At 45.4% G+C, this 26306-nt stretch overlaps 1 protein-coding gene across 1 annotated transcript in view; it reads left to right on the top strand.

Moving 5' to 3' along the window:
- Positions 1-26306, top strand: part of WNT11 (Wnt family member 11) — a 61375-nt gene that overhangs the window by 9488 nt on the left and 25581 nt on the right. Inside the window, exons 2-5 of the mRNA XM_080376157.1 lie at positions 683-918; positions 1683-1960; positions 3401-3693; positions 13479-26306. The exon at positions 13479-26306 is cut by the window's right edge and continues 25581 nt beyond it. Of these exons, the coding sequence (XP_080232283.1) occupies positions 683-918; positions 1683-1960; positions 3401-3693; positions 13479-13653 (982 nt within the window). The 3' untranslated portion in view covers positions 13654-26306. The remainder of the gene's footprint in view (positions 1-682; positions 919-1682; positions 1961-3400; positions 3694-13478) is intronic.

Raw genomic sequence — 26306 nt, 5'->3', positions numbered from 1 at the left:
AACGGACTTATCTACGTGCAACAGTGATGGAATTGGTGGAGGCCCTTGGCCTTAACTGTAAGGGAAAGCATCTGTCTTGCAAACTTGGTGGCTTTTCCCTAGGCTATGCAGGGGATTTTCTCCATAATTAATTACATGACATTTAGCATAATCCTTAGAGAGTGTGTGAGACAGATGCTGAATGCAAAACACTGATAACACCAACTTCACTTCCCTCCCCCCCCCCCCCCCCCCCGCCCCCCCCCGAATACCACAGTCTTGGAAGATCCAGCTTTCTGTTATCGTGGAACTGATGGGTCATTTTTTACTCTGTTGGGAGGTCCATCCTTTTCATTCTTCAGAAAAAAATCTTTCCATAAGGATTTACACATTCAGTCAACTTGGCATATGCCCCAGGAGCTTTGTGCTCCCCTAGACGATGGAGAGAAATGCACGCTTTTGGAGGGTGTTTCTTCCCACCTACTTTAAACACCTACTTCAGATGAGATAAATCACTCTTCGTAGTTGCCCATCCTTCTCACCAGCTAAAACTAAGCACCTATTTACAGGTAGATAAAGTTAAGTCAGATGAACACAGGCCAAAGCATTCACTGGGTTGGAGGTAGTGGAGAATTTAATAGTGACCTGAAGATTAACTTTTTTGCAGGTTTTAATGCCTTTTTGCATGTGCTTGTCTCCTCAGAGCTCTGTCCAAGACTCCTTCAGCTTTGGCCCTGAATCAAACCCAGCACTGCAAGCAGCTCGAAGGCTTGGTGGTTTCCCAGGTGCAGCTGTGCCGCAGCAACCTGGAGCTAATGCAGACCATCATCCAGGCGGCACGGGAAGTGATAAAGACCTGCCGTAAAACTTTCTCAGACATGCGGTGGAACTGCTCTTCCATTGAGCTGGCTCCTAACTACCTGCTGGACTTAGAGAGAGGTAAACTGCACTGCTGGCTTGGCCGGGGACGTGAGTGAGTAGAGTCAGCCAGTGTGTGTATGCGTGCTGGGGTTGGGAAGGGTCTTGCTACCAGGGGCGACATGGAGAGCTTGCATAGCCTAGTTGTCCTATTTTCTGAGACCATGTTCATTGTTACGGTGCCACTCATGCCCAGGAGCTCTCAAGGCCAAGACCTAGTCTCCCTCAGCTCTTACAAAGCATGCCACCAGCCTGGTCTGCTCATCTCATGGTTAGGAGGACTCATGCTGCATTTGCTGGCAGCCATGGAGCTGTTGTTCAGGGCATGCAGGCTTGTCAAGCAGCACACGTTACACGTGAGGCTGCAGTCAGCTTTCATGGGCCAGAGCATCCTTGCATGCTCTTGCTGCAGGTCTTTGTCCTTCCACTACCTCCCCCAGCTCCATGCATGCCAGCTCCATGACCTGCCAGCAAGCTACATTCAGCACAGGGGGAAAGGGCAGTAGGAGAGTCCGTGGCAGGGGCTTCTTCATGTGCTCCAAGAGCAGATTATACCACAGTGCACAAGCTGCATAAGTCCATGTGCCTTCTTACCCTGCTGGGATGTTGCCTCATGCTGAAGAGCTCAACTAGGAGGTGTGCCTCAAGCTGGTGATGCCATAGGAGGTCTCAGCTGCAGTGAGTTGGTGTGTTTGCTGCTCTGCTGGGCACAGATTGTGTAGGTCTCTTTTGGAGGAACATTTGGCTGTCCCAGGAGGCTGAGCTGGAGTTCTTGTTTCTTCCAGGCACAAGGGAGTCAGCATTTGTGTATGCCCTTTCTGCTGCTGCCATCAGCCATACCATTGCCAGAGCCTGCACCACCGGGGACCTCCCTGGCTGTTCCTGTGGTCCCATCCCAGGTGAGACACCTGGACCTGGGTATCGATGGGGAGGATGTGCAGACAACCTCAACTATGGTCTTATCATGGGGTCCAAATTTTCAGATGCTCCCATGAAGATGAAAAAATCAGGATCACAAGCCAATAAACTGATGCATCTGCACAACAGTGAAGTAGGGAGACAGGTAACAAAACCACGAGAGTTATTGTAATTGTACAATCATCTGTAGTGGTCGGTTGCTCTGTAAGGTTCAGTGCCTCTATCAGCTAGCGAAAGGAGCAGGTTTCTCCCAGATTGCTCTGAACTCCTTTGGCCTGCTGAAGACTGTGGCTTTGTAACTCACTCTGGGAATCAGGAGGTCCTGAATGCTATTATCAGCCCTGTATAACCGTGGGTGGGAAGTTCATTGCCACCCTTTCCACAGCCAAGGATGGCTCTGGCTTGCTTACCCCAGGAGGTGTGGTAGGGATGGTTCCCGTTGTGCTCTGCCAAGGGCGTTGCACAGGCGAATTGCTGTGTAAGCGTGGAGGATCATCATCTGCCAGACGCATCCAGCAGCAGCTGCCTCCCAGCCATTCCTGCAGCCAGGAGGGCTGATTTTTCCTTTTCAAACTGCTTCGCTAGTGATTATTCCCATATCTGGCAGAAGCCGCTTTTAACAGCTTGCATCCAGTGGAGGGATAATGCTTACCATGTGCAGTGCTTGGTGTGCACCGAGGTGCAAATCCCTAGCGCAGCCCTCCAGGCAGCTGGAGAAGTGGGTGGAGGACTGTAAAGCTGACCCCTGCACCCATCTCTGGGGCTGCAGCAGCTCTCTAGGCTGGTCCTACTACACAGCTTGGTCCTTCCAGGCTGCCTGTGCTTGGGCACTGGAGCAGAAAAAACATGGAGCACGTTGAGCTCATTTGCAGCTTACTGTGTAGCTACAGGCTGAACTCCCCTTTGCAGAGCACAACCATGCCGAACTTGCCTCCCCTGGGTTTTTTTCTCTACCATTCCCACTCTATCTGGATTTCTTTTATTTTCATAATGTCTTGAGGTTTTTTTCATTGCAATGGGCCAATTTTGGTTTGGGACATTGCATTGCCATGGCTGGTGCATTCAGCCCTGCCTGGCAGCATCCTACCATGTCAGAAATGAGACTAGTGCAGAATCAAAGTAAAAGGCTCCTTTAGCCCCATGGCCAGCAGAAAGGCAGGGTGAGGGCACCCTGAATTCATCAGAGCCTTGACATCTCTGTTACCCAAAGCCGCAAAGCTGCTGGAGGCAGAAATGGATGTTAAATACTTATTTAGGGATTGCTTTGTTTTTCAGCTCTTTAGGTATTTAGAGGGTGGAAATGCAGCCCTATATTGTTAATCTGACCAAAATTCAAAATACTCTTCTGTCTGCTGGCTGCAGAGGTGCCTTGGTGAAAGTAGCCCTGGGCTGATAGTGATCACCGAGGCGCTGTGGGATCTCATTCCCTTTGCACAGTAGCTACTTTAGAGTTACTGTGCAGAAATCAGAGCAGCAGTCCTTTTCTGTAGCAGTCCCTGCTAAGAAAGTGCCTTCTTTAGCAAGCTTGTGGGATGTTCAGAGGTAAGAGAAGGGCATTTCCTAACTCCTGCATTCCTTTTTGCAGGTCTTGAAAGCCTCTCTTGAAATGAAATGTAAGTGCCATGGAGTTTCTGGGTCATGCTCTATCAAGACCTGTTGGAAAGGCCTTCAAGAGCTGCGAGACATTGCATTGGACCTCAAAAACAAGTATTTATCAGCCACCAAGGTTGTTCACCGGCCCATGGGCACACGCAAATACCTCGTGCCAAAGGATATTGATATCAGGCCGGTTAAAGAGACAGAGCTGATATACCTGCAGAGCTCACCCGATTTCTGCATGAAGAATGAAAAAGTGGGGTCACACGGGACCCAGGACAGGTGAGGGTTTCTGCAGCAGGTGCTGACTGCAGTCTGAGTCCCAAAGAGGGAAGGGGCAGAGGGGAACGTGTGAATAAGAGGCAAATAACTGGGCTGGTAGCACATGCGTGCAGGTAAAGGACATCTCTAACATACGGTATGGTCTACAGATGCCTAAGCCTGCTAGTGGTGGCTGTGGCCAAGACAGGGCTGCAGCCACCTTTTGCATTATACAGGCAGGTACAAGATACCTTTTGACATTTCCCAGGCAGCTCACCTCCACGGGAGCTTGTAATGGTCAAGCAGCTGCTTTATGCTGTGTTGAGTCTCTCCAAGTCATTTCTTGCAGTCACTGCTGATGTGATGGGTTGTTACTCTACTGTGAGGCTCCTCTAAGTAGCCAAGTGTCAACCCAATTAGGACCAGTGCTCCTAAGCAGTCCTGAAAAAGCTCTGGAAACTATGGAGGTGATTTTTTAAGATTTCTTTTCCACTGCATTTTAAAAATCCAGGTTTGTTTGTATTGCTTATGGCTTTGCAGAGGAATTTCATCATCTCATCGATATTAGTGATTTAAAGTCATCATACCCAGCCTCCACTGGGCATGGTGCTGTCCCCTTTCACAGGCAGCAGACATGCCTGTCTCTTCCCATCATCTGTTTAATTCCCTCCAAGAGAAACGAATTCCACGTTTCAGCAGTCTGAGCATCTCTAGGTGGGCAGCAGACCCTTTGACAGCCAAATAGTTGTGTATTTCCAGTATTTTGCGGAATTCCCAGAATTTGTGTTAGGTGGCTGCAATGGCTGGATTTCAAGCTGTCTCATTACTTGCTGCCTGCTGGTTTGGCTTTCTTCAGATTGTTCTCATAATTCTTTGCTCTTTGTGTTACTTTGTGGTGGAGACTCAGACAGTCAAGTTGCAAGGAGCATGCACCTACCCTTTTGTAGGTTGTCTTCATTTTAACTCTTGTTGGTCGTAGTGGTATTTGGATCACTTAGGTTCAATGGAGAGAAGGTTTTGCTCTAGTGGAAATGAAGTAAGTGACGGAAATGCATAAAAGGTATTCCCTGGATCCCTTTGATTCATATGAAGTTTGGTGAGGGGACTTCAGAAGCTATCCTTTGGCAATGGCCATTTCATCTGGAACTGCAACTCTGTATACAGTACATCAGCATTTAACTGGTGGAGCTGATCAGGAAATGACGACAGTTGAGTAAGATAAGTGTGTCCTTTTTGTCCTCTGATGTTTTGTGGTAGTTACAGTTTTGTATCATCCAAAACCATTGGCTGGACTGCTCTGCAGCAGCACTTACCTGGCAGCTTTGTGGTGGGAACACCAGGCTGACGTTCATCACCAGCCCAGTGGTGGAGCAGTAATTAGCAAGTGAAGATGTTTATGAGTCACCGAGGACTGTAGGGAAAAAGCATGTGTTGTAACTGGTTTCTGAAGGAAAATGTGATATGAGTGGAAGCAATGTTTCTGTGGATTTGTATGGATTTTGACAAATGTGTGTCTTGAAAAAGACCTCTTTGTTGTACCACTCAGTTTTGTAATGAAAAAAATTGTGGAAGCTATTTGGAAATTAGTTTTATAGGAATTGTGTGAAATCACAGGTTGTGTCAAAAATAAGCTGAATCTGTTACAGATTTGCTAAGTAAAACATTTTCCACAAACTGAAATCCTTTCAATGGGGAGGGAGACATGACTTCTTCTTCATCTAATTTCATTTTACAGCAGATTTTGCCTTTTTATCCCAGCTAGGGATGAAAAATATGTCAAAGTCTTGAATTTGTTTATTATTTTTTTTTTCTTCCAAGGCTAGGAAAATATGTATCGCAGGCGTCCATTTATCCCAAGCTGGGCGACAGCAGTGATTGTGAGCAAGCCAGGCAAGGGTCTGTGGGAAGTGAGACTGAGTGAGGATTTAGAGGACCAAGATATTAAGGCAGGAGGGGATGACTTTCAAAAGAAATCTGTCAAGAAATAACTCATTCTTGGATGTGCAGCACGGTGATGACCAGGGGAGGGGAGGAGGGTGAGATAGTCCTGTGTTGAGCTGTAAGATTCTCTCAGGCCAAGTCTTAAAGTGATGTGTAGCTACACTGATGTTCATTGCAATCCATCCGCAGGCTCTTGAGAAGCTGCCTGGTGTCTCAAAATTGGTATGTGCAACACAAGCCATAGCATCCCCCTTTCTGCATTAAATTAGTAGAGGAAATAAGTGTAAAATGCACACAAAGTGTTTGCAGATCAGTCCGTTCTTCCTGGGGGCAGTGGCAAAGAGGAGGGAATCTTCCCCAATTTCCTCCTCCCATGGTTGCCTGTCTCCCTTTGAAATTTTTGTCTCACGAAGAGGACATCTAAATGTATTTTAAACGCGGTGGCTCTGTTCCAGCCAGCCGCAGGGCTGCAGAGATAGCACCTAATGACAGGGATGAGGGAGAAGGAACACAAAAGGGATGCTGTTACAGAGGGCAGGGAAAAATGAGGTTCGTACTTACTCCACAAAGACATAAAAACACTTGCATGGGAATAGCCCAAACAGGTTTTTATTTTATAAGTCAAATCCGCAGGTATCTTAACATTTTTTTTTCTCGAGGGAGGGCCCACTATTTCCGACTAGGCTAAGTTTTAAGGTCTTTTATGGCAAATACAATCAAAGAGGGATTTTTAGTGGCGGACCCTCAGTTTATTTTCTTTCTTCTTCCACCACCTGCATATTCCCTCTTTGGCCTTTTTCTGGCCATGAGCATGGGTGCAGGGCTCAGCCCATGGGGTATTACAGTGCAGACCCCTAACAGCACAGTCCAGGAGACTTCAGTCTGAGCATCTCCAGCAGCTTTCCAGCCCCACTTTCTGCCTCCAGAGGGAAGGAGACCCCATTAACAGCCCCTTTTCCTGTTACTGAATTTAAAAATTCAGATTGCTGCATTTTTGTTACAAAAATTGAGTAGTCTTGCATCATATGGAGAAAAAGGCCTTTCCCCCTGCCCTCTCCCCCAGGTCTGATTCTTGCTCAGAGCACGCTGGAAGCAGGACAGAGGGTGATGGCTAAGTTGCAAGACCTTGGACATACTGGGTTTCAGCATATGCTGTAGGGAACAATCCTGCATCGGCAGGTGGGTGGAAGGGATAATCTAATTGGTGGCTTCCATCTCTCCAATTATCCCTCGCGTTATGTGGACTTATTGTTTCTTTTTCAGGCAGGAAATTGAATTACCTTGTAGTGGAACTGTGTGAAAATCCATGCAGAAAATGTGCACCCGCTTACTCAGAAGCTTTTCAGAGCTCTTTGCTGAAAGGATTTCAAAGCCTTCTTCGGAACAAGCCTGAAATGTTTTCTAAGACACCTTGGCCTTTCCTGGTTTGTTGAAATTAGAAATGGTTTGGAAATCTGCATGCCTCCAAGCACTTGGGGTGTATCCAGATTTCAAAGTCAGGGAGCTGAACCCAAACCTGAGATTCAAAGCCTCTTTGAAGTGCTCAAAATCTGATTAAGGAGCTGAGTTTTGCAGCTGTTGTCCAAGGCTTCTGCAAACTGGCTGGCTGCAGCCGCAGCCCTCATCAACTCCAGCCAAACTCCATGTGCTGATATGCCACCATCCCGCTTTCATAGCCAATAAAAAATGGTCTGGAGAAAAATCTAAAGAAGCTGATCTGTGGAGCAGCAAGCAGATCGTACAACTTTCTATACAACAAGTTAACCACTGGGAAAAAATTTACATGTTCCCGTTCCAGAGTTGTCATGGGCAAAAGCACCCTATATCTCATTTTTTAACAAGGTAGTTCAGTTTCTCCTGCCTGAAAAATTTCTTATCAACTTTGAGTAAATGATAAATAATAGCAGATTATAAAATTGAGATCTCTTGTGAGAAAAGAAGCAAAAGTATTAACCTTCTTTATCAGCAGGGTGCAATGTATCATATTTCAAAGGCTGTTTAAGGTCCCTTAAGGAATCCAAGGAAAGGGAAATTCTGCCATGCGTGCAAAAGCCTCCAGCCCCTGAAGCCTTGCAGAGATAACTGAGCTGTTTATTATGATCTTTCCCAGAGCAGCCTTGGGACCAAGTGAATGCTGCTCCCTCCCTGCTGAAGATGGGAAGGAGCTCTCTTAACACTGCAGAAATGGGGCTGCAGTGTTGGACCGCAGCTAAGCTGGGCTGCTCAGCCACAGCCCCTGAGCAGACTCACTTTGGCACCGAATGGGGACATTCTTCGATGGTTGCTCCTTCCCAAGCATTCGTTCTTTTCTGCAACATAAAATATTAGTCTTAATTGTCTCCCAAGGTGTCTTACCTGGTGTGTTTTCTTGGATAAGCACATGCATGAAATCAGCTGAGCATGCCTCTGTTGCTTGGTGGTGACTGCAAAAACTTGGACACAAGCACAGAATGGTTTGGGTTGGAAGGGACCTTAAATATCATCTTGTTCCACCCCCCTGCCATGGGCAGGGACACCTTCCTCTAGATCAGGCTGCTTTACAGCCCCGTCCAACCTGGCCTTGAACACTTCCAAGGACGAGGCATCCACAACTTAATAGCTGGTGGTCACCTCTTTGGCATCTTGGTGGTCCCAATAGCAGGGCTGATTAAGTGCTGCAGAGAAAGGGTGTAGTGGTTCTCAGCGTTCAGTGGCAGCCCTTGATACTGCTTGTTTCCTGTCACCCTGAAAATATGCTTGTCGTTGCGTGATTGTGTGGACAACAAAATTTCTTAGCAGAAGCGCTCGTGTTTAGGTAGGGAGGAGTGGTACTTACAGATAGACAACAACATTTGGTGCTTGGTTTTTGTTCAGCCTCTTTTAGTTTCCATCACTCAGTGAGGGCACGAGAAGCAACATGATGAACTTTGGCTTTGAGTAGGTTATTGTGTGTATGATGATTTAGTAATTTTTGGAGCTGTTATCAGGTGTGCCACCTTTTTTTTCATGGGATCCAACGAATGATGAACAACAAATAGCAAATAGTTCTTCTGTGAGTGTCCCAGAATGGGACTGGTGGAAAGTCAGAAAAATGGTAGCTTTCTGTTCCTCTCACCTGCCACGCTATTTCTACTTTGCCAGGGCAATGTGCTCATAGCTGGTGCCCATTTTGGTAGCTGGGCAAGCTGTGCTTCTTTGGACTTTTTCTCAGTTAACCCCTGGGGAAGTTTGAATCCTTCCCACATTGAGAGACCTGGATTTGACCGTAAAGTTTCCTGAACAGATTTGTGAATAATAAATTTATTGGTGGAAAGAGTAATTTCACACAGTAGAAGTGCAGTGGGTAGTGACTTCAGGGGATAAAAACCTGCAGCCAGCTCTCCTAAGTGCCTTTAGTCCCTCTGCATCAAAAGAGTGTTGGAGCTAGGGAGTATCAGGGCTGGGAATGACTTTCCACGGAGCCTGATCTTTTTAGGAGCAAAACTCCATGGAGACCACCTAGACTGTTATTGAAGATATTTGTCTACTCTGGCCTTAAAAACAGTTTCCCTAAACAACCTGTTCCAGGGTTTTACTATTCTCAAAGTTACGTTTTTCTTAATCTAAAATCAAACTAATAATTTCTTGTCCTCCTTCCTCATTTCTTCTCTCTCCTTTTTGCAATAATCTTTTATAGATGGGAAGACACCTCTTCTTACAAACTTCTCTGAATCAGTTCCTTCATAATTCTCTACTTTCTGAACTGCTCATCTGACTCTCTGGGGAACATTCCCACATTAATCTGGATCTTTCTCGAAGTGTGTTGCTTACTTTGCATTTTAATCCACTCTCCAAAATGCTCTCAGCTCCTTTGCCCCAGCGTTATCCCAAATTTTTAAGCTTCCTCTCTACTCCTCCTGAATGAAAATACAGGCTGGTTCCAGGATCTCCCTTGACATCTCCTTGCTGACATGTACTATTGATAACTCTCCTTCGTACAGTTGTTCAGTGTCAGTCTCTAGACGTTTCTTGTGGATGAGAAAGCAATTTAAAAGCAGTTAAGATTCTGCCCTCAAAATCTTATATGAAGCTATGCACTTTGATGTATTTTTAGCAATGTCCACTGTGTTACATACCCCCTGGGGGCTTTGAATTATTTTTCTCTTTCTTTTATATACTGCTGTATGACTTGACATTGCTGGAGCAAGGGGCACTAAAGAAATGAATAGAAATTTGATTTAAAAGAGAAAAATTAAATTACTTCTTTTCACAGCAGTCCTGTCTTCTGGGACTTGTGGCTGCTGGAGTTCATGGGGGCAGCTGCTTTCCCTGAGGTCAGAAAGGGATGAGACAAATGCACGGCCAAGATGCCCACGAGGGGTTACTGAGATGTCTAGGCAGGAACATACCTTCTGTTATACCTAATGCAACAGCTCAGGTGCTGGTGGTGTATGAGGAAAAGGACTACAGAAAGTGTCCAGATTTGTGTTTTCCTCCCTGAACAGCATCTCCCACAGCCATTGGGAGATGTACTGGGCCAGGCAGGCAGCTGCTGTGACCCAGAATGTCTTTTCTTATGTGCTCATAGCATCTTCCACTTATCAATAGCAGTGATGGAGTGAGTTCCCAATGGACATCTGGCCCATCCCTGTCATCATGTGTCATTTCTGTAGGTGACACGGTGCAGAGTGGGCCTCAGTTTGGTTCTTGGATGCCAGGTGGGCAATCAAAATGATCATCTGCTGATGGGACAGAGGTGAACCAAGATCCACAGTGAAATTAAGCGTGACATCTCGCTATAGCTTTCAAAATTAAAATCCCCTAGAAAGTAACTGTGAGCTTAACCTCTACATCTGGGGGAAGACTCTTAGAAGTGCTGGGATGTCCTTCACCATCTCTGCCGAGGAGCCACCCCCATGATGAGGCTGTGTGATGTACCACAGTGTTTCAGCAAATGAGAGCTGGAAAAGGGAGATTTTGGACAGGCATATTGAGTGGGATTTGACCAGTCAGCAGGGTTGACCTCCTCCCTTCTTGCATAAAGAAGGAAAAAGCGCTGTGACAATGTGAAAGCCTGTTCCTGAGCCAGGACCTTGGCTGGGATTACCACTGAAGCATCATTTTTCACCCGTCTTCCAAGTGCTTCTAGAGGTTACGGTGTTGTGTTAAGATGCAATCGCCTGCCTTCGTATTTTCTCTCTGAGGCTCAGGAGGAGGGCATTTCTCTGAGTTGCTGGAATCGTGCTGGACCAGGCCCAAAACAAATGAGATTGAACTTAACCCATCAGCGGGGAGCCTGGTGAGATTGCATCCATGGGCTCTGAAAGCAGATGCTCAGGGCAGCTTCTGTGGGTAAACAAGTCTTTGGGCTCCTTTGTCTTCACCCACTTGCTTTTTATATGAATAGATACAGCTGAGAAACTACCTCTGTTTCAGCTTGTTTAAAGAGAAAAAAAAGATAATTAATCCAAACCTATGCTTTAAAACAGAAAACAGAATCTCTGGTTAGTGGCCTTCTCAGGAAAGTTTTCTAGAAGCCCATTTAGGTTCAGGATGGGGTCAAAAGCTTTGTTTTAGCTATTCAACCCCTCCATTCAGAATGCCCCTGTTCCTTTATCTAAAACTGAGGGAAGCTTGGGGACTTACTTTTAATATGATTTCATTTTATTCCTTTATTTCAGGCTGAGTGGGACAGGGACAGCTATGGAAATGTATATCTCCTAGTAGATCCACTTTTGTTTTGCAGGCCACAGGAGTGGGTACAAGGAAAGGGAGATACCCAGGTCTCAATACAGCAGGCAGAAGAGTTTTGCTCTCTGTTTGAATGGGGCAAATTTGACTGTCGGGTGCTTTGTACGTTTGGGGAGTGAATGTCATCAATGGTGAACTGGAGTCAGAGCAGACCCATATTCATTTGCTTGGCCATTTTTGATGAGCTGTCAGCACAAGGTGGCATGGATGCACTGCACATCCATCACCATGCTTCTGCAAACTCCCCATCCTCCCCAGGTGAACCTCCGGGCAACAACCTTTACATCCACTGGTAAAGCTGAGTAAGGCTGTCAAATACCCTCCCCTCTTCTAATGTCAACACGCCTATATTTGAACCTTTGCTCCAAATATTTAATGCATTTACTAATACATTTATGAGGAGTCATTCGGAGGTTTCCTGGCGGAGGGGCCCCGGCTCACAGGGGCAGTAACAACGCCTTTGGTTCAGCATTAGGCAAACATGCTCAGTGTGGCTGCAGATTTCAGCTTTGGTAGGGGCTTTCAAACGTTTGTAAATATTTACACACACTCCTGAATGAGGGGGAGCAGGGGGGGGGCTTTAAACACTGAACCTGGAGAGGAATGCGAGTCAGAAATAACAAACAGGAGGCCCGCCTGAGTCAGAAAAAAATAAAGGAAGAACAAGAACAAAATCTCAACACCTCATTAATCCAGTAACTTCTCCTAAAACATTACCTCATGAGGAATTCCTATAAATCTCATGGATTTGTTTTCATCTATTAATGGAGTGCTCAGCTCAAGGGTCCGACTCATGCTTCTCTCTCCTTTCCCTGTCCCAAACCAGCCTTAGAGTGATTCTGTCCAAAATAGCCATGCAGAATAAGATTTAGGAGAGATATCAGCAATTGCCCCACTCTCCAAACCACCTTTCTTACAGTAGCTTCAAGACTCCATCAAGTTCACAGTCCCACGCTGTTGGATGCATAATGATATCTGTTACCCTACAGTGCTAGTGTCTAGCCAAGCATCTGACCAAACATCTCTACAGCCCCTGGAGAAACAGCATCTCTATGGCATGATTAATCTCATCCAAAAGTCAATGTTTGTCGTGCTCTCATGTCCAGTGACCCAACTTGGAGTATTTTAGGAGAATGAGATTGCTGGTTTTTGAGAATGGCTGTGGATCCGTGATCAATGGATCAATGAGACAGATTCCCCAATTCATGAGTTACTTCTGAAAACCTCAAGGCAGCCACTTGCAAGTGGACAAAGCAAGGGAACCCAAGACAATGGACAACTTATCCTGACAAGTCTGGCTTTAATTAGCAGAAAAGCAGAAGCAAAACAAGCAATGGCAGTCTGTGTGATATTTGACGACTTGTCATCCTACACTGTGCTCCTGCCGTGCTGCCTGCTCCTGGGTCAGGACTCGGGGTGTTACAGGGCCATCTCCCCGGCTGCTCATGCCCTGCTGGGTGACACTCGGGCGCGGGAAAAGTGCAGTCTGGCCCTACTAGCATCGGTCATGATTTCCCTGATAGGGTCAGGGCTGGATAGTGGCTGTAACAGTCTGCTCCTGCGCTTTCCCAGCCCAGGATCATTGGCATGGAGCCTGTGCAAATACTTCGTGGCTGCAGGGTTCCTTCTCCATCCTTTTCAGGTTAGATAGCATTGGACAAACACCGGTGTTTGTTCTTTAGGGTATCATCTTCTTCCACCTCCTTTCAGACAGCTTTGGAGCCTGTCTAGGAACACAGATTGCTAGGGACTATGAATTTTGGTGGAGTTATCATGACAGCTTTGCTTCTCTTCCTGTACAGCAACTTGGTCCTGCCTGCCCTTCCTCACAGGCAGCATGAATGACGCTGAGCCCGAACTGAGAGTTAGAACAGGAATTCAATGTTATTTTGACTGTCACAGCAGGTGATGAAAGTGCAGTCCTGGGCATCAGAGCAGGTGATGCGAGCGCAGCCCTGGGGCTCTCCCTGCCTCCCTTGGAGGTGCAGAGGGCTGCTTGGTGGGGTGCTCACCCTTGCCATGTGCTTGCTGCAGCTGCAACCACATAGGCTTCACTCAGCACCTTGCTGAGCTGTCAGGCCCCAGCACCACCACAAGGCGGGTTTGGAAAGCCTTGCAGGGATCTGCATTTGCTCACTGCATTTTCTTTCTTCCAGGCAATGCAACAAGACCTCCAATGGGAGCGACAGCTGTGACTTGATGTGCTGTGGCAGAGGCTACAACCCCTACATGGACAAAGTGGTGGAGCGATGCCACTGCAAGTACCACTGGTGCTGCTACGTGACCTGTAAAAAGTGTGAGAGGACTGTCGAGAGATATGTGTGCAAATGAAAACCCCCCTCTCTCCACCCAGGAGCTGAGACGCCAGTGGAACCCTAGCACTATTCAGAGAAGAGAAAACATTTCCCTGACTAGAAGTCATTTATCTTGTAAAGACATGGACTGGAAGAAAGATGGTAGGAGAGAAAAAAAGCAATCACACCAGTAAAAATAAGATCCTTAAAAAAACCCACCAACAACCCACAAATGTTTCCCCACGAATAAAATGCTCTCTGAGAAGACAAAAACTCATTTGGGATGGTATCTTCTTCCAAAATATTTCCTATAGTTGCCAATGACGTCCAGCCATCAAGTGCCTTAGTATTTTGAGAAACAAAAGTAGAAACTTTTCCCTGGGAAGAAAAGCAACTCTTGTTTGAAAATAACTAAGGCTCACACCTGCCCATGCCTTCTAGCACAGGTACTGAGTCTGCAATAAAAGACTTTCCCAGAAGGAAAAATGCTACAACTTTCCAGAAATAACTGCCTTGGTTGCCAAAGACTTAATTTTTGGCAGGGAAGCATCTACTTCGGATGGTAAAGGTGGAAAGATTTCAGGTCAATCACCTGAAATGAACAACTCATTTTAACCTTTCTTTTATGCAGGTCTGCGACTTTGAAGTTACTGCTGCAGTAAAAGCTGTCCTTGATTTGTCCAGGCTCGATGGGGTTTCAAATTCAGCCATGCAAAATGTCCCCTGAGATCCTGAAGGCAGTGAGAACAGGGTACCCTGAGGAGGACTTTATGGGGTCAATGAGATAGTAGTGGAGCCGTTAGGATAAAATAACAAAGTGAAGTCGAAATCCAGTAGGAAAGTATAAAAAACCCAAACAGCTCCTGCTCTCTTTCTCTCTTGCTGTTTGGGGGTGATGTCCTTAGTCACCAATGTTCTACCACATTGGGCCATCGAGTCCTTAGGGAAATATGCCGCTGCCTCTTTTACTCCGGTAAAACCGTTGATGCAGCCCCAAGCAACTGCAGAGAGCGGCGCAGGTCCAGTCCCGGCTGCAGGGAGTGCAGCCATGCAGGGCAGCAGCTATGCCCAGCAGAAGGGAATGGGAATGTGTCAGTCCTTCACGTGGCCCTGCCCTGACTCAGCAGAGAACCACTATCTGTGGCTGTACATACTTTCTCTTGTATGCGGACGTACAGAAATATATTTATATCTCAAGCTTTCATCTACTCTGCTTCCTACATAAATATATCTATATATTATAAACAAGCATTAACAATAGTATGAAATAAATGCTGAAGTTACTGGTGCAACAGCAAAATGTTAGATTATTGTGTTTCACTCTCCTACTTGGAAAGCAACCCTGGTTTTCTTCCCAAGGACGGGAGAAGAGCATGGCTCGAGGCACTCGCTGGCGCGGGATAGATAAGTTCCTTTATTCCCTGTCTCCCCAGTCTCTTCATTTTGAGCATAATTAGCCAAGATACAGTCAAGGCAACGAAACAGAGCACTTGGAGAAAGGAAGAGTTACCATTCTTGTTTTGCTTTTTATATCAGTGATCACTCTCATCGGTAAAATATCCCAGTGCCCCCAAGGAGCTTAATGACAAACGTGACTAATACCTCGCATGGGTGGTTTGCTCCCCGCTCCTGCATGTGGAGAGAAGTTGCTGTGCAAGGGAGTTTTCAGCTTAGGTTACATTCCATTCCTTTTTTCTTTTGCCTTGGGCATCCAGCTCAATGTCCCCGTTAGGAAAGGTGATGTTGGAGAAAGATGTCTGCACCAGGAGCAGAAGGCAGCAGAGCCTGTGAGGTCCTTCAGATCATTTTTGGGCACCCCGTTCCCCAAGCAAAGTGCTGTAAGCAGCCAGAAGATCACTCCTGCACAAATGTAGGGGGACAGCAGCACTTTCCTAGGGGGAAATACATCCACATATGCGGAAGACCGCAGTCTTCCTCCAAATCCCTTTTTTTCCCCACCCAGCCGCTCTTTAGGAGGCAACTGCCTCTGCCATGTCTCTGAGCAGTCCTGAGGAGCTGGAGGAGAAAAGTGTCATGGGCTTTAGAGCAAAATTAGAGAAGTTTTGTTCTCCTCAGCTACTTGCTTTGCTGTAGTGGGTTTGGTCTCCTTACCTTTTTCCCTCCCCTAGCCACGAGCATGCAAAAAGAGGCCTTTGGTAGTTTGTCAGTGGTTTGCGTTATTGTCACCCCATAAAAGCTGGTGGACTAAAACGTCTCCGCAGTGCAGTGTGATGAGTGGTGGGTGTCTTTAGGCTGACATGCAGACAGGCTGGTGGCACAAATCCCATTGCTCTCCAAAGCCAGAATTTGGCTTCGTTTGATATGTAAAGAAGTGCTCTATGTTCATTCTTTTAAGGATTTTTATTTCCAGTTTCTGGTGAAGCCCACAAGGCAGGGATGTTCTGACTGAAGAAAAATGTGAGCATTTCAATGCTATTCTGTAATGACTCTTTTTCTTGCTCCCTTGCTGATGTCTTGAGTCTTTCTGCTTGGCGAAAAAATAGTGAGATAGAAGAAATGCTCTATATGCACATTGTTTTCAGCTGCATTTCACTCCTCCAGTGTCAGACCTGTGTTCCTCAGCTGGTTTTCTCATGTCAGAAGAAGCCATAACTTTGTAGAGCATGAAAAGATGTGAGTAAGCCCACCAGGCATCTGCAGGTCTATCAGGTGTGAAATGACCCCTCAGCAGACCTTTAGCCATGGTGGTACCTCACGCTTTGTGCCTGCCTCTGCCCTCAGCTGTCTGTTACTGAAGATGCTGAACTGAAATGGCTGCAGTGTTGGGAGGTTTGCAGTTTGGGGTGTCCAGGCTCAAAATCTCTGCTGACTTCTCTAGATAATCCTCCACGGGCTTCATTTTAATTTTGTTTCTTTGAGCTAAGAGCTGTGTGGCCCCAGCCCATGTCCTAGGCTGTTGGTCTGTGAATTAACAGTTACACCACTTTTACCGTAACTGCAAAGTTTCCGGGACCTTTTCTTCTCTGGAGCAGCTGCAGCCTGTGTTAGCAATGTGCCCAGGGTGGTTGCCATATGATGAGAATCGTGCACAGGACAAGGTCCAGTAAACTGCAGCTTCCCTTGTTACGCAGCCCTGATTCATTCAGCTAATTAGTGTCATCTCCCTCCTGATGCTCTGGCATTCTCTCATTTTTCAGAAAATGGCTTTCTATGACTGGGAGACAGCACTTTCCTTTTTCTTTCCCTTTTAATGCAAACTAAGAATAAAAAGAAAGTCTATAACACGGGACCATACCGGTGGAACATCTCATGGTGCATCTTGCTCTTTGCACCTGGCTCTGATGCTTTCCTCCTAGCATCAGCAGCAAGAGGTCAGAAGAGAGAAGTCCTTGCTCTCAGCTGCACTTCTTGGTGCAACAGGACTCCAAAATGTAGTTGCCAAATTATTTTGTGTGCATGTGTGGTCTGAAAGATATTTGGGAAATGTTTGTTACAAACCAGTTTTGCAAGGAGAGTATATCCCTAATGGCAGGGCAAGACCTTAATGTACCAGTCTCCTTCCCTCTCCTAGCCCCTCAGCAACCAGTTTTCAAGGCTTTGCTCTGAAACACTGAGGTCTTTCAGCTTCTGAATGAAATGGCTTTAATTACTGTGAATGTCTCTGTCAGGTGATGCTACAGTTCCCTCTCTTATGTCATGCCCTACCAGATCCTAACAGCTGGTATAATTTGGCCCAGCTCCATGTCCTACTACACAGCTCTGTTGATTTACACTAGCTGGGAAAATACAGCTGATATATTCCCATAAATGCTATTATTTCAAAATATTACACTATTACCCCTGAAGGAAAAGGGCACACTCTTGAAAAGTATTATGCCAGTGGCTTTGTAGTATTTATTAATTTGAAAAAATATCTGCGATTTAATAAAACAGTTTGGACTGAACACTATTTGCAAAGCTGAGGGTTTAGACCTTGTGTTCATCCAGCTGGCTTTATATTTTTTGAATGAATTCCCTCCATCCTCACCCCCTTCCAGTTTTATATCATTTAGGTTTCTCCCCAAGGTAGGCAAATGACATTTATTATAGAAAACTCCCATCTGGCTGTTTTAGTCTGCAAAACACAAAGCATCTGAATCATGCTAAAGCAGGCAGCCCACGAGTGTTTCATGTGCAGCTACAAAAGCCCTTGTGGAGGGGAAGCAGGGCAGGGAAAGGTAGCAAAAATCTGAATACAATTAACAGTGTCTTTGTCAGGAAAGTGGTAAAAGCATCCCTGAGGGGCCATCCCTTTTCCTGCTAGAAAACAGATCCCTGTAGACAACCATTAGCATCCTCCATGTGAGCTAGGCTTGTGCTGCCCAGCTCTGGGCTACCTGTGTGGGGAAGATGCTGAGAGGAGGCTCTGGAGGTACTGGGGAGCCAGAGGAAAATTCAGTCCTGGGATCGCTTGTCCTTAATACCCTCACTCCATCACCAAGTATTTGCTTCTCTGCATCAGGCAGAGGGTGGCGAAACACCGTGGCTTTGCTCCCAAGAGCTGGACACAGCCAGCACAGGCATGACTTTGTCCTCTACACATGGGAGATGGAGCAGAAAACAAGATTTGGGAGAGGGGGAGAAAGAAAAGGAAACTTAAAATCCACCTGAGATTAATGACTTTAACATGTACAACATGTTTTGTTTTGTTTTGTTTTCCCCTCAGGACCAGTTTCATCAGTCAGAGTTTGATTAAATATCTCAGCAGAGCCATGGTTTATTCATCTAAAGCAAAAGTTACCCCCTGTTCAGGGAAGCAGCATTAGCTTTGTTTTCTAATTGTAAAAGCAACAGTAATAATAAAAATAATAACAATAGCATGCACTGTGGATCGTCTTTATTTGCTTTTAGTTGGGAGTAAGTGGACTGTACTTCCTCTGTTTTGTAAAGATAAAATCAGTTATTTTAAAGATCTTTTCTGGGCTGTGTGAAGGTTTCTTTTCTCTTTTAAGTGGAATTTTCCCAGAACCACATGGTCTCAAAATTTCTCATAAGAAAAAAAGGCAGAAAAGGGTGTCATGTAATTGTCCGATTTCAGGAGCTGGGACCTGAAGGGATGTGCTGCAAAGGCTGCAGAGCTTATGAGAAAGCCACTGGATCCGTAACGCTGCACTGGGGCTCTTGTGCTGCCATCCGTGCAGGGATGAGCTTCAGACCTAAAAATTGCCACGGGTTAAGTTACTTTGGGAGTCCGCCCTGTTGTACGACACAGTGACAACTCAAATAGCTCGGGATAGCCGGCACGCTTAGGGCTAAACATGTGTGTAAGTGTTTTTCTGGATCAGGGCCAAAGTGCTAGAATTGGATCCTGTAAATGCCAGTTATCGATAGCTCAGATCTCTCTAAGTGGCAGCTGCTGACAAACACGGGCTTTTTAGAATGGAGACGTGTGTTTCTCTCAGATTTTCTAATGCCAGGTCCCAAATTCACTCAGTCCGGGATCAGGTCTGCAGCATTGCTCAGTGATGATGAATGATGAACCCAGGCTGGAGCAAAGGTGGGACTGTAACATAAACCCAGGTAAAGCTGGGCGCTCACAACCCCGTTTTTGTCTGAAGCTCTAGGGATGTGTGACAGCTCAATGTCAACATCTTTGAGGATTGGCTGCTTTCTCAAAGTCATACTGAATTTTAGAGGAGAGATTTTAAGTCCATCGTTCTAGGAGGCTTCCTTCCTTCCCTGTTATTTCACATCCTAAATTTCAATCAATTTAGGTGTATCCTAAAATAGGTTGGGATTTAGGATGAGATGCTATAATCTGGGTCATTATGAAAGTCATTGATAGCAGCAACTGCATCACCAAAGAAAACAAACCGATGGGCATATCTCACATCAAACGCCCTCCAGGTCCAGGAGGTTGCTTGTGCAAAGGAGGATCCAGAACTTTCCCTGCTGCATGCAGACACTGAAAACACGCACCACCTGCAGCTGCTTTCCACTCCGCTACCTGCTCAATACGCAATTAATTTTACAAAGTGCTGCACATGTTTACCAGGGCCTGACTCAGGCAGGAAAACTGTTTTCTTTTCTGAACTCCTGCTTTGTCCAGGGCTGCTCTCCTCATCTGGCTTGGACAGATTAAAATACCACCTCGGTGCTCACCTCTGCAGGTGCTTCCTTCCTCGCTGCAGGCAGCATGTGAGCTGCGGGGGGTGTGAGCTGGAAGTATCTTTGCATTTGGGGAAAGTTTGAAACGATGGCTAGCAACTCCCTGTATATCCACGCTTGAGGAGCAGCCCTCGGCGTGGCAGAAAAGCATCAGGCTGACAGTTGCAAAGAATTGGTGATTTAAGGCAGCCGCAACTCCCCAGATCACCCTGAGCCCTGCTGATAACTCTTCCTCCTCTGGACATAGGGCTCCTCTCATCAGTCTGCAGTGAAGCATCTGGTACCATCTGAAGCTTTGCACAGGACTTCAGAGTGACCTTGGCCCCAGGGGAGTCACCTGTTCCTGGAAGAGGAACATCAAGGGAATAGACAAATGCATTTCAGATAGTATTGACATTTAAGCAACTGGATTGCATCCCTGCATCTGGTGATGCAAGGACTCGAGGACACTTTCTTCCTTCCACAACGCTGGTCCAAAGGGCTCTTCCAGGTCCACTTTGACCAACAAACTGAGTGGCCCTCGAAAATGAGCTCTGCAAAGCCATCGGGGTGATACTGCCTCATAATTGCCCTTGACACACAGAGGCCAGGTCGGACCTCCAGGTCTGGTCCTTACAGTCCCAAATCACCAAGAGGGGCTTGTGAGTTAAACAGGACCTTAGGGAAAAGTCCCAAGTTGTTGAATGGATTCCCCCAGGAGGAATTCACCTCCTCTGACGTTGTACAGGCTGTGGAACAAGCAGTCCTCAGCTCCCTGTGCTGTCAATAAAAATATTTCTAGAGTGCTAGAAGCATGGCATGCCTCCAAAGAGGGGATCAGAAGATGAACTGTGACCATTGGGAGTTAGTGTGGCCCTTTTCATGTAGACATCCACAGCGCAGATGTCAGAAGCCGGGTGAGATTTATCCTTAGCCTGATGCTTGTTGTAGAGGTCCTTCTGTTTTGAAGTTTGGTCTTGTTATAAAGCAAGCTAATTAATTGTTAAGCATAGCTGGACTATTAGCATGAGAGCGTGATCCTATATAACTCCTATAGCCAAAATCTTTACAGCTGGCATCTATTATTTTACATAAAATGCTTAAAGACACTTCCAAATAAAACAATGGAACTGAATGGATGAAACCAAGCATTGTAATCATGTAAATGTAGCTGGTTAGATTCACTTTTTCCTTTTCTCTCCATTAGAGGGAACATTTACATTTTGGGATTTGCACATAATTCGAAAGAAACTAAAAAGTTACTTTTTGTGGAGTTTATAAAGAAAATCAAACCATTTGAACGCACTGTCCATTTTGTGGTTCAAATCAAATGTCAGACTCGAGGCCCCTGAACTTGACTCGTATTTTTAATCACTGTGGTACAAAGGAACTTTTTTTCCCAACCATTAAAGAGGCTATTCTAGATAATACAGTGTAAACAAAGAAACTTCAAAGAACAAAATGAATACTATACAGTAACTGCGTTTTACATGAACACTGAATTGCTGGTAAAGGATTTCTCCTTGCAAAATATTTTCTGTTACTCTGTGTAGTCTGGTTAATAGCCTAAGTGCCCTGGCTTACCTTTAGGAGTCTTAGATAAGCTAAGAGATCTTCCTGCACAGAAATACACTGATCGTCCTTTCAACATCCTTTTTCTCCACAAAATGATTTTGGCCAGTCTAACAAGATTGACCTTCTTTCTTGTGGCTGATATCCTGCTGGTACTTTTGAAGACTTCTCTCAATGATGTGTGTACTGCATGAAATACACAAGAATAAAGGAATCATGGAGAATGAACTGAAATACTCCAAAGCAAAAAATAAAATAATAATTAAAAACATCAGCACTTGGGGAAGATGCTCCCAAGTGCCTTTTAGGCACCTAAATTCAATAGCGAGAACTGAGTGCCTCAGTGACTAATATATTATCGTACATTTTGTCCTTTTTTAGTTGAGATCAATTGTTCCTTCCCAGCTTTACAACTAATGTGGGTATATAAATAGGATATATAGAAAGGAATCAGGTCTGGGAATTCACTAACATTTTCATTAAATAAAATTCCCACCTTCTTTTAGCGCAACCAAATGCAACTCCATGGACCTCACAACCCATCCAAGTTTTCCTTCTGCACCATATCCCACATATTTTCAGGTGTTCTCATGCAGAGAGACACCCCAGGTGCTCATGCAGCTTCAGGTGACAGTGATGGAGATACCTACATCTGAGCTAACCCAGCACCACCTTCATGATGGATGGGTGCGAGGAAGGGATGAACTGGCTGTGCTCCCTCTGTTATTCTACTTTTTAGCCTAGTCTGGGGTAGGAACATATGATTTGTGTTTTACCTGGTTTGCCTCTGAGATCTGGCCAGCCTCACCTAGTTCTGGATTATAATTGAATCCAGGACAGGTTCTGCTGGGTTTCATGCTAAGGGACTTTTCACCACTCTAGCTGAGGCTAGGTAATGGAGTTATGTTATGTTAGAAATCCGGTGGAGGTGGGTTTATATTTATCATCACCCTGTAACTAGGACTGACGCAAAAAAGATTAAAGCAATAAACCCAAAATAGAACATCTTCTTGCATGGTTGTTCTTTTTTTTTAAAAAAAAAAAAAACAAAAAAAAGTGTCCAAAGTTTTCAACTAGGATTTGTCTTGACAGGATAAAATACATTTTCAGACTCAGCTTCTTAATGGGCTACATCTGCTTAATGTAATTTTGCATTTGAACTGTGTGTCTTGTCAGATGCAAGCACAGTCAGAGCTGCACTCAGTGGTACTCACTTTCCCTGGAATCAGATAAACTCAGCCCAATAAATTAGTTTTACTGCTCTCGGTATCACCCTGTTATCATTGTGAGTGATTTAGTCTGGGCTTCCCAAACTTTCCCAATGAAAGGAATTGAGCTCCCAAAATAAATAAAAATTATGTCTTTCTTTCTCTTTCCTTTCCCTTCCTTTTCTTTTTCTGTCTTCTGCTCTCTTTTGGTCTTTCTCCCTTTCTCTTGCTTTCTTTCTGACTGACTTTCTTGCTTTCTCTCTCTTTCCATCGATGGGCTATATAAAGTAATTCACAGTTACACTTCTTAAAAGTATAGGTTTTACTCAAAGAGAAGCAATTTAATTAGGCAATTGTGACCTGGTTCTCAGCTGGTGTAAATCAGCAGCAGTGATTTATACCAGCTGAACATATGAATTCTGGTGTTTGGTAGCAGGTTTTAGAGGGCTTGCCTTGTAAAGTGCATTGGACTGTGTATTATATTAGCTACAAGAACATTTTGTAAAAATACAGTTGTGTTTTATGCCATCTTTTTTTCATATCCTTTATATTCCCACATTGTTTGCCTGATTAAACAAGAGGAAAGATGGACTTGTCGTTGCAAGGCAGACCAGGAGTTGGGTGATAATGGTTTAAGCTCCCTCTTACATCATGGCCAAGTCATTTGAAGCTGAGGTGCTGAATATCCCATATGAGGTATTGACAGTTTGCAAGCCCCGCTGGAGCCCACGGTGCTTTACAGAGATCTAAGGGGCCTCCAGAGGCAACTGGAGCTGTGATGGATACAGCCCACAGTTTGGATACTCAGGAGGGAAGGAAGTGGGAATAGGTGTCCACCCACCATGGTGATGGATGGGAAAGACAGTGCAGTGTGAGGGCAAACAGGAAGTAGCATTTGGGTTTTTGGGGGGGATTTCTTTCATTTTCTCAGGAAGACTGATGGATCTGTTCCTGGAGCAAATGAATTCAACGAGTGACAATCAATATCTGGACCTCTGATTAAGGGCATCTGAGAATGTCGTGAACATCTGCTCCTCTCGTGGGGTTAGCTGGGTCTGGCAGAGGGTTAGAAAAGGAATTAACATTTGGGAGTGGTGATATCCTAAATCTCCGAGCAAACTTGGCTGGAGTTTGTCTATCAGAACTGAGAGCTGTAGGAGAGGTGGCAAGTTCTAGTAAGCTGGAGGGACTGTGATTTAGACCCTGATTTGCTAAAGATATAAGACTTTTGCGACATTCTTCTTCTGCCTTCTTCAACGCCTCTGTGTCCATCCTCTGTCCTTTCAGATGCCTTCTGCACTCGGTGGCCAGTTCCAGCAAACTTTATCAGGGGGCTGAGGTTTCAAAAGCATCAAAGGTAGATGCTATCCCATCTGCCTAGATGTGCTAGTTCTGTCATTGAGCTAGTTTGTCCTGGACTCCCTCTATAAGCAGTGATTAGAAATTGGCGTCAGGGGCATGTTTCATCCTTGTGTAAAATAGTTCAGCACTTCTCTGATTAAGGTAGCACACTGCCATGGTATTTCAGCATTAGTCTACTAAATGTTCAATTATACTTGGGATACTTAGAAGAAAACTGTAGTCTTTGTAGAGCTAGGTAAATTAATTTAGTAATAATAATCCCAGAACTCTTGGAGCTGAGTTCCTGTCTAAATTGTCTTTGAAACATGTTAAATCTATTGGCATAATAAGTTGAAGAAAGGTATTTCTCTACGAAACACCGATTTGTTTTCCTGCTCTCCTTTATGCTCGGTTATAACCAGGATTTCATAAGAGTGTGCTTGAGAGTAGAAAACTGTATTATCCTTTAAATATGGTGTCCCAGCTACAGCTGAACTTTCTGTTTGGCCTTTGACCAAGCTGCTGGGCTTAAATCCGAGCTCTGAGCTACCAGATGGACCACATTATTCTCACTTGCAGAAACCCCATCAGACAAACTGTTTCAACCAGAACAGGTCTGCTGCTCATGGAAGGTGCAAAATACTAATGGAATGTTGTGTTCCTGCCGTGGGTGCCACATTCCTTCTGGTACCCATCCCAGCTTGCATCATAATATGTTTTTTAAAATTCCCTGGATCAGAGGAATGAGGAAGGTCTAGTGGAGTCACAGCCCTGCTAGCTGATGGGGCAAGGCCAGATGGACATGCCTAAATGAGGACCACTGGCACCTCAGCATCACAGCAGCCTGAAGTACTTCACAGGGGAATGTCTCAGCCCAGCCAACAGGCACTGCCAAAGAGAGAGACGTGTTGGAAATCACACTTCTTTCTTGGACTCAAACGCCTGTGTACAGCCCCAACATACCTGCATCTTTGGCTGTGTTTGACTAGTAAATAAACCCGGCTGGAATCTGTTCACTGGCTGCCCATGGCAAGTGGCACAGCAGAACTTGCAACCAGATGGTTTTTATTGCCCAAACAAATGACTTCACCCCTACCAAGCTTTGTCAATGATCCTTGCCCTTTGCAAGTATGACCATGCCTGGATGTTGTCTGGACTCACTAGCTGGTGTGAGCCTCAGACATAATGGGGAGAAAGCTAAGATTTAAGCAGTTTGGATGATCATGGAACAGAGTTGGAGACATTGCTCCAGCTCTAGCTGGCTCTTTAATACAGACATTACCTTGGAAGCTTAAAACATTTCATAACCCTTTGGTTTCCCTTTCCTGAAATCATACATTCTCCCCTTGATCACCTGTCACCTCTTCATATCCTAGCAGACAGTCCTGCAGTTCACCTCTCTGTTGGCTGAAGAGCTAACTCCCGTTGTGAACCTGGCTCCCAACAGCTTAGTTTGGTGTTCCTTAGTCCTTCTACAAGAGAAGGTTCTGAAAGAGATCTCCCTTCATCCCTCCTGGATGTTACCAGGACATTCTCTCATTTTCATGTAGCTATCACCCTCATAACCCTGAAGGATGCATATCAGAGGCATAAGGGGGATATCCTGCTACAGCTGTAGCCGGTAGTCAAGCAACACACAGGCTGTAGATCTCTGTTTTTATCCCTCCTGAGAAATAAGCCCTTGCAGCTTTTTGACTGTGAGAAGCAGGGGGTCACTGTGATGTCCATCCAGGCTTCCCTTACTGGGGATAACAAAAGTAGGACAGCATCACATTTGCTTATTTTTCTTGTCCCAATATATACCAGGAGATTTCATACCCAAAGGAGAGAGAGCTTAGACAGTGGTCCTGGGCCATGACATGGCGAAGGGCCAGGAGAAAGGCAAAGAACTTTTTTTCATGTAAAAAGCACCAATGTCTCAACCAAAAGACATGGACCACATCATCCTCACTGGTGATACCAGGTCAGATTTTGATTTAGTTATTCACCTTCTTGCTTAATAAATTGAAGGCTGAGGGAGGAGACTGAGAAAGAAGTGGTACATCCTTTACTCGTCCTCCTGAGCTTTTTCTCCATGGCCCTTTGCAGACAGGCAGGGCAGATGGGGGTGATGGCAAGTCCTGAACCCCCCATAGTAGGCTGGGAACAAAAATCAGTGCTTTGCCTGCATGTAGCTGGAAAGGCTGCCTGGTCAAATGTTCTTCTGGAGTAAACCACGCCTGTATCACCCTGGGGAGTAGTAACAGAGCACACAAGATTCCTTTCCTTCCACATCTCTTAATGCAACAAAAGAATAAGACAGCTATCCTGGAAGGGCTAGCAGCAAACTGCTCTTTTCCCCATCTCTCAGATTTGGCAGGAAACCTCTGTACCTCTGTTATACTTGTTCCCCATTCATGAGATCCTTTCATATGCTGCTCGGAAACAGAAGCACACGAGGACCAGAGATTGAACCCAAAATGCTTCAGGAGCAGGTAGCTTC

The sequence above is a fragment of the Falco punctatus genome, assembly GCF_963210335.1.
Source record: "Falco punctatus genome assembly, chromosome: 2".
Taxonomy (NCBI): Eukaryota; Metazoa; Chordata; class Aves; order Falconiformes; family Falconidae; genus Falco; species Falco punctatus.
Note: the sequence above shows the minus strand (reverse complement) of the source record. Positions and strands in the feature narration are given on the sequence as shown.